The sequence below is a fragment of the Pagrus major genome, chromosome 8, assembly GCF_040436345.1.
Source record: "Pagrus major chromosome 8, Pma_NU_1.0".
Lineage (NCBI taxonomy): Eukaryota > Metazoa > Chordata > Actinopteri > Spariformes > Sparidae > Pagrus > Pagrus major.
Window position 1 is genome coordinate 14,259,036 of NC_133222.1, and position 18,385 is coordinate 14,277,420.

Here is an 18,385-nt window from a genome sequence, read left to right on the forward strand (position 1 = left end):
TGCGTGACTGTGAGTGTGTGTGTCAGTCTGATATGGAGAGCTGTTTTTAGGAATACCAAACAAAGACGAAGAGGGAGGCTGGATCCAGGCTGCATCCGTCTCGGGACCGCAGAGGAACCCAGCGGTAGCCTGGAGGTGGCGGAGGAAGGGGGACATGAAAAGAAATGTATGCATCACATAGATACAGTCTGTGGAAGCATTTCTAAAAAAACTCCAGAGAGCAACCTTCAATAATGCTGACACTGCGAACGAAATGAAATACAATGATGGTCACACAATGTCACCTGATGTAATTTAGCTCTTCATCCGACTCCCAACCCCCACTACCCCCTCTTGCTCTTTCTGCCTGTGCAGCTCACCTCTCTTCAGGCTGGTGAAGGGCAGGGTGTACTGGCCCACAAATTCACTGCTCAGAAGGCCGGTCTGGTCTCGCGCACAGAAGCGGATTAGGCAGAGCTCGGGGACGCTGATGTTGAAGTTCATGTCAGCGTCCCAGTGAGGACTCAGAGCTGTAATGGTAATCAGAGTGAACCAGTTCATTAGAATCAATAAGCATTAGTAGGTTTACTTAAAGCAGACCACAACTTCACCGTTTTGATTCACTCACAGCTCTCATAGCGTCGTTTTTGGCCACTGAGGGCACTCTACGCTACCAGCTCAGCTCCAAAGATAAATTAGCAACTAGCTAATGAACATAGTGGAGCATTTAGCTGCTAAACAATGGACTCTCTGGCTTGTTTGCATGTCTTTAAACCAATCACAATCGTCTTGGGCAGTGTTTAACCCAGGATGCAGCAATGGTGCCCCTGCAAAATAACATCGGGGGAAAATGGCTAAGTCCCTATAAAAGGTAACAGCTGCTAGCTTGATTATGTTTGTGCCATTAGCGAACAGGTTAGTGTCAGAGTAACTTGCCAGTCTCAGCGTGAAGTCTGCTATTTCGGAGGTTGTTGTTTCATGTAGCAATTTACACAATTTAAACATCCAGTTATTTAGACTATTTGTATGGCGATAATATGTTAGTTTTATTTTTGCAGCTTGTTTCTGCTGCCCCCAAGTGGCCAAATATTTTATTGCACGTTTAAAATATTATACAAAGTTACATTATTATAAAGCCAAAACTGTAGAAGCACTTTGAATGAAAGCCTTTCTGGAAGAACTTGTTTTGACAAGTGATGTTCAAGATTAGGTCTTGTTTATTCACAGTGGTCTGAAGCTAAAGGACCCTCACAGATGAGATATTTGGTCTGGACTATTGACTTGATAAAATATAGGCAGAGCTTTCCAGTCTGCAAAGTGAAGCCAATCTGGAAGGTCCTTAAACCTCCACTGGTTTCAAAAAGAAGTCAGATTCTACGTAAGCTTATGAGAAAATGAACCCACTTCTGATCTTATTTATTAACTCAAACAGTTAACAGTAATGAGTTTATGGTCTCAATTGCTAGTTTCAAGTCTTCTTCAATACAGCATAATGTTCATTTTGTAGATTATGGTGCCCTTTAGATTCAAATAGACTCTTGATAGCTTGTGATTGACAAGTCTGTAACAAGTACCACAGCGTGTCCTCGGGTTCTCAATCAGATCCAATCAGGATATCCAACTCGTTTCCACCCTCTCGTCTAAATATGGTCATACAAAAATAAAACAAAATGCTCACGGTCATACTGACATTGACTTCTATAGAGCAAATAAAAAATTAACAGACCCACAGTGTGGCGATATATGACAAGTGTTATTTGGTGCAATGTTACAGTGACAAATGAGCAGAGCACACATAGATAACTAATGAGTCATCTCTGCTGCAGTTCTGAATCCATTTCTGATTTAAAACAATTTTCCTCTGTAACCCCTCCTCAGTTTTAATCTCAATCCACATTCATTTGTATTCACCAGTGACCTTATCTGTTTCATAGTGTGAAACGATTTTATGATTTATGCCCATGCATAAGTGCTCTGCGCCCTCCAGGACTCTTAACTGTCTCTACCAAGCCCTCTCTCCCTCCCTCTCTGTCTCGTCTCAGCAGCACCAACAGTGTTGTTTCTCATCAATATCATGTTTGGATATTAAGTTAATTTTCATGTTGCCATCTTTTTTTAAAAATGAAAGCTCCAAATCAAATGTGACGTGCTGTTTGTTCTATGGGGAAAGAAAAGTAGTCCGTCAGAAACCTCGACGGCTGAAGGATTAACTTCCACACCTGAGAGTCTGATGACAGTTACAAGCAGTATGTAAGACCAAAACACTCATCTTCATATTCATCATTATAAACAGTAATAAACTAGGCCTAGTTATTATGTATGTAAGTGATATGGTACTGTCATACTTCTGAATCTCCAGCTGAGACTGTAGCACATAATCCTTTGTGTAGTGACTGTCAGCTCCATGTTTCTTGTCATAGTGACAGTGTACGACAGACTTCTCTTCAAAGGAAATCCACTTGTACATTTTAAAGAAACTATTCAGCACATTTATCTTCAGAAGCCCAACAGCAGATTTCTGGGAAAATAGATTTAAAAGGAAGATCAAAAATGCCAACAGAAACCAAAAGAAAGGCTGATGTCATTGAAAACTCCCTAGAATCCAGTTTAGGAGGTTTCACCTAAAGGGTGGATGGTCATGCTTCTTGTACCTTGAAGTTTGTGGTTTTGAGTGCAGTGTCTCAACAACAGTGAGATTATTATTTTTTTTAATTCATCCAATATTTTGTTTGTGAGGAATACCTGCCAATCTAATGACATTACCATCATCATAAGCTGTATACTAACATGCTAAACTAAGATGGTTAACCTGGTAAACATTATACCTGTTTAATAGTGCGTTCACGTGGTGTCGGAATAGTCCGAAAAATGTATTTCCGTCTGACAGATTCTTGCACTTATTATGTTCCCGCTGTAGAGCAACAATTTAAATTAGCAATTTTCAAAGTCAAAATGTCCAACTTCAGAAAGAATTAATCTTTTCCATCATTCTAAATTTCTAGAAAAAAAACTGAAAGTAAAAGCAGAAACAGCCAACATCAGCAGTGTTTTTTTCTTTTGCAGTGCAGAGTTTCCAGTTATTCCAGTTGTTCCACCGTTACCTGGGAAGGGTGACCGAAACATTCCCTCTTCCTTTTATGGTTACTGGCAGACGAGATTCCTTTGTGCCGTAATGCAACCCCCGTTTTTCCACAAAAAATCCACAGCAAAGTAAACATGAGGTTTATACTGTAGCCAATCTACAGCCCTTCACTGCGCAATCAGTATTTACTTCAGAATTAAACTTAAAGCAAAAAGTTTCCTAGAGATCTCACATCAAACTGTGTCAGTACAGGCCGTGTACAGTTCGTCTCATTGTACTTACAGTTGTTTTTGACTGTATGTGTGTTTTTTCGGCACGAGTCAGATTGAATCCCATGAAGCTCCACTCTGACGAAGGGGTCCAGTGCTTTGCCACTCCTGGGGACAGGTAGGTTGGACCCGCTGATCACCTGTGGATACACAGACGCAGTATGGATGATCACACAGGGGGAGTATGAAATCAGGGCTAAACAGAAATTCTAAAGAGAAAACAGGGGGCCACTAAGAGAAGAGAAAAGAAGCGGCGGGGAGAGGGCTGTAATTATACCAGTCTGGAGAGAGGCAGGCTTATCTGCAGTCCTCTCACACTGAGCCTTCTCTTCCCAGACTCTGATCAAAGACAAACCTGCATGTACTTATCACGACATGCCCCGCTTGGCACTGATGGAGCTTTACAGTGTCCGGCCTAAAATTACAGTGCTTTTCCTCTGCTGAAGTCATGCTACACAGCACCCTGCATTGTGCTCATTCACAGTCACAATGGTCCATTCCTTTGAGTGTATAGATATCAGCTCGGAGTCATCTTTCCATGAAGGTTTGAATTGAAAAACAGACCACTGCTTATAGTTGACAGTTTTATGCTAAATAGTCTCAGGAAGCTCAAGGGGAAATATTGTTTTCCTGAACAGATGAATAATTCACTGTTTAAAGCTTGAAAGCTCGACCCTACCTAAGTTTCAACGCTGAATGTGGCTCATGCCTCCGATTCCCTCTGAGTTTAGCGCTGAGTCAAGATTGCAGGGTTTTCCCTCAAGTGATCAAATAATACAGAGTGGTGATGTGAATAAATAAAGGTGAGGTTTTCCCCAGGGGCATCCAAACAGAGCACACCACATTTATATTTCATGCACTGTGCTGGGGAAGATGTACAATGTGTTTGTGTGCATACTCCATTAGAGGACGATGTCTGACGTGCTTTTGTTTGACATGTGTTGTCTGATCAAGATTTAGTCTCTTCATCAGACAACAGCAAAACCAAAAACATAAGGAGAAGTACTGTATGATTTAGGACTTCAAAGCAACAGATTGCATGACGTGAATTCTTTATCTGGTTACATTTAGAACAGCTACTACACTGACTGAGTGCAAATGAGTCTGCGTTTACAGTTTTTCTCAACTGAACTCACTCAGTTATTGAGTTCAACAATGAGTCTTCAGAAGTGAAAATCCCATTTATATTCTGTATCATGTATGTTGATTGTTAGTCATAATCTTGTAACCATCCAAAGTAGACATACCACGAGTCATGAGATTGTGAAACTATGGCATACGCTCCCATAGAAGCCACAAGTCCACATATCTACCTCGCCAGGAAAAATGTCCAACGCGCCAGGCAATGTACAAGTGTTTGTGAGTTGGAAGTCATTGGAAAGGAATCATTCGCAAAGGTTTATGGGATATTTTTTCCATTTTCCAATTTTTCTTTCTCGACTCTGAATCAAACATTTTATATTCGCTCTTCATCTTGCGGTTGCTCCTTCCAGGCTTAAAACTTTTCATATTAGTATTTTATGAAATGTCAGTGGAGTGAATGAACGGCAAATTCACTCTCCACAACTCTATTGTAATTTAGGTGAACAGATCCTTTAAAGTTGCGGTCGGTAACATTGGCGAGAGTATCAAAAGTAAGCTAAACACTGAAAGACTCTTAACAGAGACAATCCCACCCCCTCACATTAGGCCTCCCTCCAGTGCCACCGACCCAAGATGAGTGCATCGCATCATTGTCGTTGCTAACTTATGTCTCATTCACATGTAAGAAAACATCTAACATTATCTTAATGAACAAAAAAAACAAATATGGCTATGGCTCACATACCATATCTATTGACTATCTATCTATTGATTGCTGCCGGGATGTAAAGAGAATTTCAACAAATACAACAAACATGCTCTTAAAATACACAAGCTTTCAGAGGGATGATTCATGCTGTTTATAAGACTGGTCCCAGCACACCCTCCTCTAAGTCTCCTGCACTACGTCCCATGTGATTCCAGTCAGTTCCACATATTTCCTTTACAGTACAAAGCCTCGTATGTCTCTGAGTCGCACCATTAGGTTCTGTAACAAACTGTTGCATCTGTCTAATTGGACTTAGAAGAGTTATTGTGTGAACATTGTCCTCATGGCACTCTAAAGAGATGCGACTTGATGTGACTGTTCTCCACTGCTTCATTTCCTCTTTGTCATGTGGCTTGGATACAGAACATTACAAGTGCTGCTATTAGTGTCCCCTAAGATGCTTAAAATAATGGAAAAAGGATGATTTATTAATTGGACCCCGGGTCTAATTGCGTTACATCACCCCTCTCTCCTTCCCTTTATTTGCAGAGGGAGATAATCTAATTAAACGAAGGCACTCTCAGGGAGTTTTACATCATTGTTGGTTGCCAGCATCCGGCAGGAAAGTATTTATCTGGAGGCAAAGAGCAAGATGCCACACAATCCCGAGATTGTGAGGTATAGACACACATACTGTAGATGCAAGTAAAGCACACACACACACACGGTCCTGTAACATTACACCTTAATCCATAAAGCCTCCCTAGTGGATTATTCAGCACTCAACTCTCCGTAGCTGTACCTTGAGCAGCAGGTGTGTGGGTCTGAGACCACGCTGGCTGCAGGTGGGATCAAAGCTCCTCTGACCGGACATGAGCACCGCCGGCTTCAGGACGTATCCACAGCCCCCGTTGTCCTGGAAACGGCCATCATTAAGGTCCATAGGAAAGCCAAGGGACTGGAAATTGAGAGCCACTGCAAAACACCACGGGACAATCTCAGAACAATGAAAACGAGCAGCCACAGAGCAGCGGCAGAGACAATTATGGGAACAAAAATCGAGAATGCCTAAAGCTTGCTGAAATAAAATGAGCAGCTTGAGATGATCTCCTGCACACCTTGTGCTTCTTTTTTTTTTTTTTAAGGCTCTTGTTCTCATTCTGCAGGAGGGAGCTAAATTATACAATGACTTGAAATGTTTCCGTAACAATAGCGTACATTGCATCAGGGACACTTTCACAATCAACCAACTGTCTGATAAGTGCATCTGTGGTGGGTTTTTCTGCACGGCAAAGCTCTGTGTTGGCGTGTGTGCTGCATACACTGTGTCTCCATGTGAATAGGCTGTGAGATAAAGAAAGCAGCAGATGTAATCCTGCTGACAGGTTTGAGCTTGGTCTCTGCAGGGTTGGATTGTAAACACTTTTTTGTTTACAAAAACAAAGATAAATACGTGATACATTTATGAGAAATATGGAGAAAAAAAACACCTTTAATTTTGTCCTAACCAACACATTTTCATCCATCTTTTCCTGTGTGTGTGTGTCACAGGGTCCCTGCTCATCCAACTGTAATTGATCCACCCAGGCTGCTGCTTTGTACCGCAGTCTCCTGCAACTGTGAAAGGTGCCGATCACCATCTGCACAGCTGCCAACGAAGCACGTTGACAGTCCGCTCAGCGATCAGCGGGGCTGCGTGTCAGAATATGTGGCTGCCTGATTGAGTGATTGAGACAGATGAGGAGGATGTGTGAAGACAGGTGAGGTGACAGGAACACTCGCCAAGACACTGCCAGACAAATCAGGGTTGTGACTTTAAGTGCATGAGTAATCACGCATCGCAAAAAGCCTAGATGATGTAATGTATGTCACTTATTTTGAGAAGCAGAGTTACTATCAGGAGTACAGGTATGTGGTGCTTGATACTATAGAAATGATAAGTGAACGAAAATAAGCAGAAAGGTGTGATAAGGGCCAGGAGAGGACATGCTCTGGGGAAAAACACAAATGAAGGTGTCAGGCTGTGGACTGGAGAGAAATGTTCTTTTCTCTAGGTTTTTGCTAATCGAGAGGACACTTGGCCACGTTGTTCCCTTTGAAGTTTGACAAAAGTAGTTATCTCCATTTGTATAAAAAAAAAAAAAGAAAGAAAGAAAGAAAGAAAGGAAAGGTAAAAAATGGATTGGTTTTTGTTCCGTTTGTGTCGAGAAGTTTTTTTATTCCTGTTCAAACTGCTGACTCAAAGGAATTGAAGAAATTCTCTTTTCGTATCCGTTTTGAATGGATATTTCAACCAAAACAGAAACAGAGTTGACATCAAAGTGCGAATAACTTCAGGGACATTTCATTTCCACTTTATACTTTGACATATTCATTATCGACTAACATATCTTCCAATCTAAATACAAATAAATAAGAAGAACTAAGTAACTTAATCAATTCCCTGATGGGTTAATTTATTAGCTTGTAAAACGTTTCATTGCTTCGTGTATGTATTGATCAATTAGACTTAAGTCCCTGTTGCTATTAATCCATCTAGATTATTCTGGCATGAGCACCAGAATTTTGGAGATATCGGCAAAAGAGAAGTCTGCCTTCTCTTGAATATAATGGATCCAGAGGGCACTCGTCTTGTGGCCCAAAAATAAATATATCTGCTAACTCAAGGTATTTTCTTTCTACCGAACCACACCCACCAACCGTATCATGGACGAGAGGCTAGCTTACTAAGCTAATTTAGCTAGCTGATGTTACTGCTAAGCCGAGGAGAATAACAAAAAATATTTACCGTGCTGTCACGAGCACGACCATATCTCCAAAACTTGGCAGCTCACACCAAAACAAACTAGATGGATAAATAGCAGTACAGGTAAGAGGAAACATATGCATTTAGGTTTTAGAGTGAACTGTGCCTTTAAGTTTGGAAAATGTTCAACAAAATGTGGGAAAGTCAGCACTGTTTGAATAGTTCATTCCAGATTCATGCACCTAAATAAATGCATATGTGTATAAATGCATGTGACCTTTTACTGTATACCTTATACCGTGATTCTGCTCCTATTTTAGACAGGCTTACATTCACTCTCTCTCGGACTCACCAAGCTGTGAGCCGACGTTCCAAAACTCCTGAGGGTTGTAGTTGGATGAAGACGTCCTCGAGCCTGCTGGGTAAATCCTGCTGAGGAACCTCTGGTTATGCAGAACAAAATCTGCACCTGAGAGACAGAGAGAGAGGGCCCCCACACTCAAAGGTCAAATGTGTCCTCATGAATGACGCAACTTCACATGTCATCCTTATGATCCTGTGCAGTACATTTCAGTCAAACTATCCGATACGGGAAAGCAGGTTTACCTACAGTCACATGGTCACTGGTTGGAATAGGCTCCTATTTAATTCTTCATTACACCAATTTAATTGTTGTTGTACTTCATGTCGAATGGAAACTTTCAGAGAATATGTGAAAAAGATGGAAACCGTTTGTCCTGATGGGGCTTTGATGCCTGTATAATTATCCCCATTCTGGATCGACTAAAAAGAAACTGGCACACGGCTTCAGTCGGCGTGCGATTGCTGTGTAGATTCCCCGCGGAGACCACAAAGTTTTTACAGACTCTTCATGGTCGCTGCCAACCAAGCCAACAGTCTCATAATGTAGCTGTTTGTTTGGAAAGTGTCATTCCTCCTCAGCAGGAGCAGATTTCATCTCTCCACATCACCCTGTTTCTCTAATAGACTGCAGCACAGCAGCACAATGACAGTTAAACTGATTATCAGTTGTTTCGAACCTCTGTGGGCTCTTTCCACATTTCTGGGCTTTTGCTGTTGTGCTTTACTCCCTATAAAGTGCTTCCCTTTGTTGTATATGTCAGGTATGGTTCGCTTAACTTTACAAACATCATTAGAAACCTTATATTATTGTGATTCTATTCATGCAAAGCATTTCGAGATAAAACCACATCAGCAAGGTACAATCAACAAACAAACAAACAAGCTTACAAACTATCACGTACAAAGTTTTGCCAACTCACTGTTTCAGTATCGGATCAAACTCCGTCTTCTCTTGTTTCCACTAGCTCCATTTCATCAATATATGTAATCCAAAACACATTATTCCGGGATTAAATGGTGACGAATGGCAAAAAACTGCAAGTAATGCTTCATCTCTCAAAAATGAGATGAGCTTCTTTCTCCTCTCATCCTGAGCCACTTACACTCCAGTCTCCGGATGATTGATGCATCATGTTGCCAATGAGATTTCAAATCCAGTAATATATAGTTTATATCAGTTTTTAAAGCCATAAACTTGGAAATGATGCAAGTTTATGTAGTTTTATGCTCTTTGAATAGGCCTTCTTTTCACCAAAGCACTTGTTTTTGACTATTTTATATGCATAAAGTGTAAATAAAGACAAAGAATTATGATGAGTTTTTGCACCTCTTAGTTACAGGCTTATTTTTTGCTTTTAAAAAATGTAGGTGAGAAAAATAAATGATTCACTGTGTTCAAATTCCTGTAGATTAATGCTAGAAGCGCTTACAGAGTGCCTCTGACAGCTTGGGTAAAGAATTCAGCTCATAACCTTTCAAAACGATGCCTGTACTCTAAATGGTTCAACAACAGCTTTGACTTTACTTTGGGCTAGACTGGCATAGGCATTTTAAGATCATTTTACATACATTACCAGGAAGAAGGACAGGTTGAAATCTCCTTATACTCCTTAAATAACATTGTACCTGAGGCTTTGGCCAGCTTCCGAGCTTTCTTCTCTGCCATAGATGTGTTTTCATTGAAGTTCTGATTGTCCTTAGAATGACTGAAGCTGACGAACTTGACGGACCTGGTGTATGCGACCAGGTCAGATAAAGCCTCGGCCACCACCACTTTCTTCTCCTTCTACTCGTTAGATTTAGGGCAGAGAGAAAGACAAACCAAAGAGAGTCTTCACCAAATTGCAACGAATCATTAAAGATCGTCTTATCATCTAACTATCTGTACTGTATCTCCTGTACAAACAGTCTATATCTGTCTCTCTGTTTCTCTTCTTGAATCTAACTTACTTTCATCTTTGACCCTGCCTTTCTTGGAGACCAGAACTTTGCTTTAGGTTGCTGATCTTCTTCCTCCTCATCGTCCTCCTCCTCATCCTCGCCCTCATCTACACTCTCCTCTGCCTCTGTCTTTGGCTTTAGCTTTTTATTCTTGATGAGGATCTTATACTTCAGGTCCTGGCACCCCCACGAAAAGCACAGGCAGTATGAATTCACACATGAACAAATGCAAAAGTGGGAAGTACAAATACTTCGTGACTGTACTTAAGTAGATTTTTAAGATATCTGTACTTATTTACTTAGTATTTATTATTTTTTAGACTACTTTTTACTTTTACTTCCTAAATTTTAACACAAATTTCTGTACTTTCTTCTCCTTACATTTTCAAAACAGGCTCGTTACTTTAGTTTTAATGCCATTTGATTTGATTTCAATCCATCAGTGTACATCACAGCAGATGTAGCGAGACAAAAGGAAGTAAAAGACGGAAACAGACATAGAGGGAGACTCGAGTGGGGAGCAGAGGTGTGTTAGTGTTTTGAATCTGCAGAGACCCTGCACCCTCTGCCCGTATTTTCTTATTTTCTCAGTTTGTTGCTGTGCTTGGGACACTTAATAACCCAAAAAGTTGGTATTTGACGTCCTGATAATGAGACTCAACAATCAACTATCTTTCTGGTGTGTTTACGAACAGCTCGGACAAATCCTACTGATTCTACTTTGAAGATTAATAGTCTAGAATTATATTAATACAGAAATGTCCTTCAGAGGGTTACTATTTACTTTTATAGTCTTTTTTTTTTTTTTTTTTTTTTAAATGCAAAAAAACATGCAATTCCCCAAAGAGTCACTCGGTGGCCACATCGACGCATAACAACAGTATGTTTAGGATAAAGAAGCAGGTGTACCGAATCACTCAATCACACATCTGCTGCTGCATCTCACCATCCTGTCTCCAAATCTGTCATCACTCTATAGGGCTCTTTATGCAGATGAGCAAGCAATATGCTAAAAGTAACAAACATTACGGTCTGGACTTGGAAGCAGCTCTGCGGTAAGCCACACGACAGGAAGTCAGCCTCTCAGCTTCACATACTGTTTGCACAGGCAAAATATGCCAAAATAATTACAGATCTGCCAACATTAACAACCTGTAAGAGTCCATATAGTATGAAAATTATAAGCTTCCTCTGGCACGGCACTCTTTCATTTTTCATTGCTGCTGCACAAAATGATACAGTCTGGAGAGCTGCAACGGAGGCTTTGCTTATGTTGATGTAATTGAGGATATTATATGGGGGTTCTTGTGGAGAATTATGCCCATGTTTATGGTTAAAATACAATAAAGTAGAGTAATAACTTGTTAATTAACTATAGCTTATATATAATCATACAATAACAAGGTGTAATGGAAACATAAAGAAAATAAAATTCCGTCATTCGTGTGTCTTTGACAATTTGGTAAACAGATTTAAAACCTCTCATTTTAAGTAGCCAGAGTGGCGTATAAGATAATGAACGGTTCTGAGTATAACCGACTTCGTAATTGGATGTGTGAAGTTGCATGAGTGTGACACAAGAACCCAGATTCAGTGTTCAAGTTGCTGGGGGTTAAAAGTCAAGATGAAACCGCACATGCTCCTCTGTAAGCCTCCACTTCCCGAGTCATAAAGATAAAAAAAAAAAACAATAAAAGGAAGAAAATCTTATAAAAACTCATTTTTTTTGCAGTCAATTCTGAAGCAGCAGAAGTCGGAGGCAGCAAAGAAGCTCCGGCGAGACAGCGTGCATTCATCCACCCTGAGAGAAAACCCCTTCATCCTTCTTGTCATATTCAATAGACTGGAGTGACTGCACCAGGCCAGCCTCTCAGTCATGGGTTCAGGCAGACGCTTCCAGTGGAGAAGTTGCAACTCAGACGGGGTAATCTAAATGAACAATCGGCTCAAGTGCGTCAGCATGCTTAAAATGATGGACACTTCTCAGGATCAACCAAATCACATTAGATTTCGTGAACCCTGGAGATTAAAGAGGCTTGCAAATGCAGACGTCCATCTACCCGTCTGGTCCCTGTGGAGGAGAGAGGCGAAGGAAGCCTTGGAAAGAGACTAATGAGGCCCTCTGTGACGACGAAAGGGTCTCATTTTCTCCTTGTTTTGCTTTGCTATGACAGACGATGAGGATTTAGCCATACAAATGCTCCTCATCAAATCATCCCTCTGCCTGCACCAGCAGCTCTGACATTAAAAACAGATTCTGCTTCCGATTTGCAGCTCAGATGGTCGAGCGCTCTGAGTCTTACATTCGGGCTTGGGAGGTCTCCAGTGGTTGAGTGAGCCAAGGGAGTCCTCAGCAGCTTGTCCCCGAGGACAGAGACGAGGTAGTGGGCCATGACCTCCTGCTGCTCCTGGGAGCAATGGTTTTCCAATGACAGGATCACGGGGTAAGCAGACACCTGTCAAGAGATAATCACATAACACACACACACACAAAAATCATGATTCAACCCTCATTTTTAACAATTAGCATCAGCCTAGATCTGCAGCTCTCTCTGCAGGCTCTAAATACTCCAGATACATCACAGAGAATGGTCTGAACCGCCTGAATCAAAGACAACTCGCAAGCAAAGCGTTGCTATCAGAGATGCTATTAATTAGAGCAAATGCAGCTGAGCAGGGGCTCCTGGGGCCTTCAGAGGCAGCTGTGAACGCTGAGTTAGATGCCTGGGGCACGACTCCAGGATATACATGTCATGTAACATACTGCACACCTCAAAGGCGTGTTGCTCCACAGTGGTGATGACATCCTTAAAGAGTATCTTGGTGGTCAGGGTGTAGCCATGGTAGACTACAGGCTCCATATCTGGCCCATCCCAGCAGTCAATCTCCAGACAGCGGCAGCCTTTCCTCAGAGCACTGTCCCACACACAAACACACACACACACACAAGCGCATGAATACACATGGAGACACATGTACACACATTAAGCTGTGGCAAGGCTATGATAAGCACTTATAATGTACCGTGTCAGACGTTAGAAGAAGAGTTGAGGCACAAACTGAGGTATTTCCTCACAAAGCACAAGTTCTCACAAGTCAAGCCAACATACATGTCACGTATATGTGTGCTGTAATGTGTGGCAAACAATGCAATCAAATCATTTATCACAACAGCTTCCTCTACCAGAAAAGGCTGATGTTACGTTTCCATTTCTGTGCTGTCTCTATAACAAAACTATGGTTTACACAGGACAGAATGTGTCTTCTTTATATAATATATTGTTTTCTGTTGGTAGTGGAGAAAAATGACATCACTTTCACAGCAGGAGTGTGTTGCAAAAAATCACTGTGGCAATGATACATTTTCTTGCAACCCTGATGCAAAGTGATATCACCCTTTTTCTCCACACAGTGTGACTCTGGAGTGGTTCTGCTTTTTTGGAAATCAGACATTTCTAGCAGTTAACTGGAGTCCATGTATTTTGTTCTTTCACTTCATTCCTCAGCTGTGTATCTCTTTACGGTCACAGAAATGCCATGATTGTCTAGCTTTAAAGTTGTGCATTGCCGAGTTGCTTTGTAACCCCACTGCAATTCTGAGAAGTGTAGTATCATCTTGCAACTCAGACTGTAACTGCCTCCTGCATTTTAGAGAATGGATAACTGGACAGCACTTCAACTGGAACACACATTTTCATCTGGTTTTTCTTCTCATTTTTGTATTTTGGCTGTGCTGTTATCTTTTCTCCTTCTTTATTATTATATTTTTGTGTTTAATGACACAGCCCAGTCAACAGGATAGAATGTTTTTTGTTTTTTTTTACAAAACGTGTCATATCCCGTTCGCATTACATGTTTTTCGTAAGCGTGACACCACTGGATATTCTTACGGAGACCTTGGGATGATTTCCAGCATTTGAGGAGAAGTTGGGACATCTCCTGCTGTGTTTGTGGCAACGAAAAACAGGTATTTTTAGCCTGAGCATGATCTTTTCCTTAATCCTAAGTGTTTTTTGTGCTGAAACCAGATCATAAGCACAGCATTGTCACAACATAGAAAATAAACATAATTCAAGGACAGAACTAGAGCTTGGAAGCGATGAGCTTTGTTTAGCAGAAAGACTTTTCGTGGGTGTACTTTTTGTATGCGGTTTAAACGCATATGTAATGTGTTTTATGACCATTAAATGTGCTGTATGTGTATTTTTTTTATATTTCTGACAGAACTAGGCTATCCATCTCCAGCTACTTCTAGTCTTTATGCTGACAATGGCCTGACTCCAGCTTTATCCACAGACGTGAGAGTAGTATTGATCTTTTTCATCCAGCTCTTGATAAAATAATAAAAAGCAAATGAGTGTAACTGTCACATTAGCAAAGTGGTGAGGACCCGAATGCAGATACGGAGGCAGGCAGATTGAAAAGGAAACAAGCCTGCACAGGAACACAGGAGGGAAACAGAACACTGAGGAACACAAGAGGATATAACGACAAAATAAAGCAGGAAATAACTGACCAAAAACCCAAACCATGACAATTTTTGCCAAAATCTTATCTTAACTATTCCTTTACCGCCTCTATGCCACCAGCACTCAAGTGGGCACTACAAGTGTGAAATGTTGGAGCTGTTCATTATTTCCAAAAAAGACACAGTTAAATTCCCTGTAAGTATTTTCAAAACCAAAACATTTTGAGCATATACAACTAAAAGCCTCCTCTGCCATTTCCTTGTTTCACAATTTACAGGCTCTTGATACTCTTGTATGTCTTCACTCACCCACCTGTGGGTATCTGAAAAGCCACCTTCTACTCGTGCCACCCTGCTCTCCTCTCTCGATGATTATTTCATTATCTAAGTAAACCAGAGCTTCCAGGCCACTGGTTTGGAGGGTTCCACTCCACCAGACGGCCCAGGCACTCAGCACTTTCACAGGGACCATAAATACAGCACTTCTGCTGCCATCAGCCCCTTTTGTAATCACCTCCATTACCTCATAAAGGGCCCACAGCAATTTTACCGTCTGCCTCAGCACATGAGTGGGTCAATGAAATGAGAGGAAAAGAGAATACCCAGATAAAACACATGTAGGTCTGAAGGAGATACTTCAGAGAGAAGACAAGAGTGTATTAAGAGGCGTTTTAGATCTGTATCAGATCAAAATGGGGTTTAAATTGGCCTTATCACTTGTTTTAAACTACGATTAGTTGATGTTGGCTAATTCCAGGTAGAATTAACTTTTTTTTTTGCATATATGTAACCCACATTTTTACATGCTGTATATTTCAAATACAGGTTTACAGATGTTAAAACAGAATTTTGGAAAGACACGAGCTGTACTGTATTCTGTACTTCCCTACCACACATAGGCATCCAGGTGGCTCTTTCCCACTAGCTGATCTCCAGTCAGGTAGGTGTTGTGTGATGAGGAGATGAAGTAACTGGTGAGAGGCTGGTCCATGTCTTGGTACACTGACGTGTGGGCCTGGTCAAACACGCAGCAGTCTTTGGACTCCATGTACCTGAGGAAGCCTTCAAACGTCATGGACTTGCTTTCTCTGGCTGGAGGAAGGAGCAGAGTAAGACTGTCAGCGCACAAAAAGAAAGAGGACTACACTAGATGGCTCAAGCAAACTTTCAGTCTCTAGTGTTTAAAATTTTAAACGAATCAAAAATAATAACATATAAGAGGTCACAGGCATGAAAGTGACTCTGGGAAGTTGTAGCCATGGATGTATTAAGGACAAATTGGATACAGCGTCAGAGGCAGGGCCAAGTCCGTTCCTATGAAAGTTGCCCAGTGGTGCATGAAGCCATGCTGTAGCCGACTATGCTAAATGTCACACAATTACAACACTGACATACTGTGTTTAGCAAGCACAACTGCAGGCATAATACTATCTTAGTTTATCTTGTTACCAGCCATCACAGTGTCGGCTGGTAATGTATTCACCTTGTGGGTCTGTGTGTGTGTCATTATAGCAAAATGTAGTTTTTTGCAACCGTGAAATATATAGTCATGACGACGGCATGGTCTGGCAGCATAATACTTTATCGAGTACTAATGTTATAATGTAGTAAAATAAACATATGCAATATTTTCATAGCTGTATTGTAGCCATGATGTAGCCTTCTCTGCGTTCAAGTGCATGTGTGAACTGAATTGTTGTTTAAACATGTCATGTTGAACTGTGATGAACCACAACACTGTTGCCATTGTTTATGAATTAATTTGCATTGTTTATTACAGATCATGTTTGAGAGGGTTTCTATCAGTTTGGGCAAATGTTGAGCAAGAATTGGGCTGGAAAGCATCAATCCAGTCCGGGAACACTGGTCAGAAGGTGAACATGTTGACGGGTGTCACGACTGATGTGATCCCAAAGCAAGATGTTCTCTAGTTAGCACGCTAATATCTTCTAAACACAAAGCACAGTTGAAGCTAGTTAGTTTCTCAGGGTTTGGATCATGATCTAAAGTTATCTAATTTAATCCTTTGGGCACCATGACTGACCTGTAAAAGAATTTCATGGCAAGCCATCCAATAAATGATGAGATATTTCAGTCTGGAACTTACACTGTACAAACTAGAAGAGGCCAGTCAATTACAACTCCCAACGTACACTGTAAAGAAACATCCAACTACAAATTGACCATTTTCACAGCAGACATTTTAGCACAAGAGTAACTGATAACATTAGAAACAACTACGTCCCATGTAGGTGAACTAGTTCCAGGGTCTCATGCATGCTTATGGGGCACTTGATGGAACGGAGCTATCGTTAACAAAAATTACTTTAAGCATTTTCTACTATTACAAGTCCCTAATGTCTGCGGTGAAAAAGGTTTGTTTTGTTGGCTAAACCTAAATATTGCACCCGGTGGACCTGCATTTATATTCCACACCTCCTCTATATACAAGTAATAGATTTGCTGAAACAAATATACAGCATGCAGTGTAATTATGGTACACGTGCCAGAAGAGCTACAAAAAATGTTGGGCCTTAATTGTGTTGTTTTTCCTCTTTCTGATGCTGTGAGTTAGCCAGCAGTACACTGAGCCCTAGACAACATCTGGTCTACTAGTTCATTGATGTGCCTGACTCTTCCATTTTCCTTCTGTCAATTCAACCCACTGCCTCTGGACTTACAGCAATCACTCTGTCAGCCAGGCACCACTGGAGCTCGGGCCCTAACTTCTGTTATAACTAAATTAGCATCATTACGTGACAGTCCTCAAAGAACAGACTTTTTTTTTTTTTACCCATAGTAATGAGCAGCAAGCAGCCTGACATGGTAGACAGCTCACACTTCACCTTCACCTACCTGTCTCTTCAATCTCATATCTATCAATCAGACTCTCTGCCGTCTCCTCATTTGCTGTGAGCTCCATCTGCTCCTTGTGGAGGAACCTGAGGAGGGCGCAGGCGGGCAAAGTCGTCTGGCCTGAGGCGTAGCATTGGTACAGATGTTGGATTTCAGCTCTCCTGGAGGAGGGAGCCTTGCTTTTCCTCATCTTGCCCTGCAAACAATCATTACAGCCTCTTAATCCCCTGTCGTCAATTCCATTAAGTTATTATTTCCAATGTACATGAAATCAAAATGCATATCTGAGAACAGTATGTGCCTACTACTAATTTAGTTAAGGCTCGTGCTGTTCTGCAACACTGAATATCGGTCATGATAGCGTTAGACAGAAGAGAATGTTGAATGTAGGTCCATTTAAAGAACAGTACTCTAGATTTTTTCCTTTACAGTGCCATCTTGTAGATATTTTAAACACTCGTAAGTATTTCAAAGACACAGCACTTCATTTGTTTTCTAAAAATACACAGGAAATAGTGAGTAGAAATGTCAACTCGGAGATGCATCCCAGCTTTTACCTGAGCTCACTGCTGATCTTCTTCAAACTCAGCATTAGAGAGAATCCGAGAGAAGTCAGGGTCTTCACTCTGCACAAGGTTCTCCCTTCTTCTCCCACCCTCCCTCTCCACTCTGCGCCTTTTACTTCCATCAAATACTAAGGCAACGTCTGTGTGACTCTCATTTTAGTCCCTCTACTCTCCTTGTTGTTCTCTCCGTCAGTGTGACAAAAGCGCCTGTGACTTTCCCTGCCTTTATGAGTGTCTCTCGCCCTCCGTACCTTTCATCTCTCTGTTCTGCAGCCCTTGACAGTTGAGACGTATGCCTAAGCCAGTGCTGTCACTGGGTACCC

At 41.3% G+C, this 18,385-nt stretch overlaps 1 protein-coding gene across 1 annotated transcript; it reads right to left on the reverse strand.

The window, feature by feature from the left end:
- Window positions 1-46: 46 nt before the first annotated feature.
- LOC141001038 (1-phosphatidylinositol 4,5-bisphosphate phosphodiesterase zeta-1-like) lies at window positions 47-18,131 on the reverse strand. Its single transcript, XM_073471968.1, has 12 exons — window positions 18,054-18,131; window positions 17,497-17,692; window positions 15,531-15,732; window positions 12,944-13,088; window positions 12,476-12,628; window positions 10,182-10,349; window positions 9,858-9,990; window positions 8,221-8,337; window positions 5,925-6,097; window positions 3,344-3,470; window positions 360-509; window positions 47-129 (listed from the first exon to the last, which is right to left on the reverse strand). Exons 2-12 carry the CDS (start codon window positions 17,684-17,686, stop codon window positions 47-49), a joined length of 1,641 nt encoding a protein of 546 aa, XP_073328069.1. The 5' UTR covers window positions 17,687-17,692; window positions 18,054-18,131.
- Window positions 18,132-18,385: the final 254 nt, after the last annotated feature.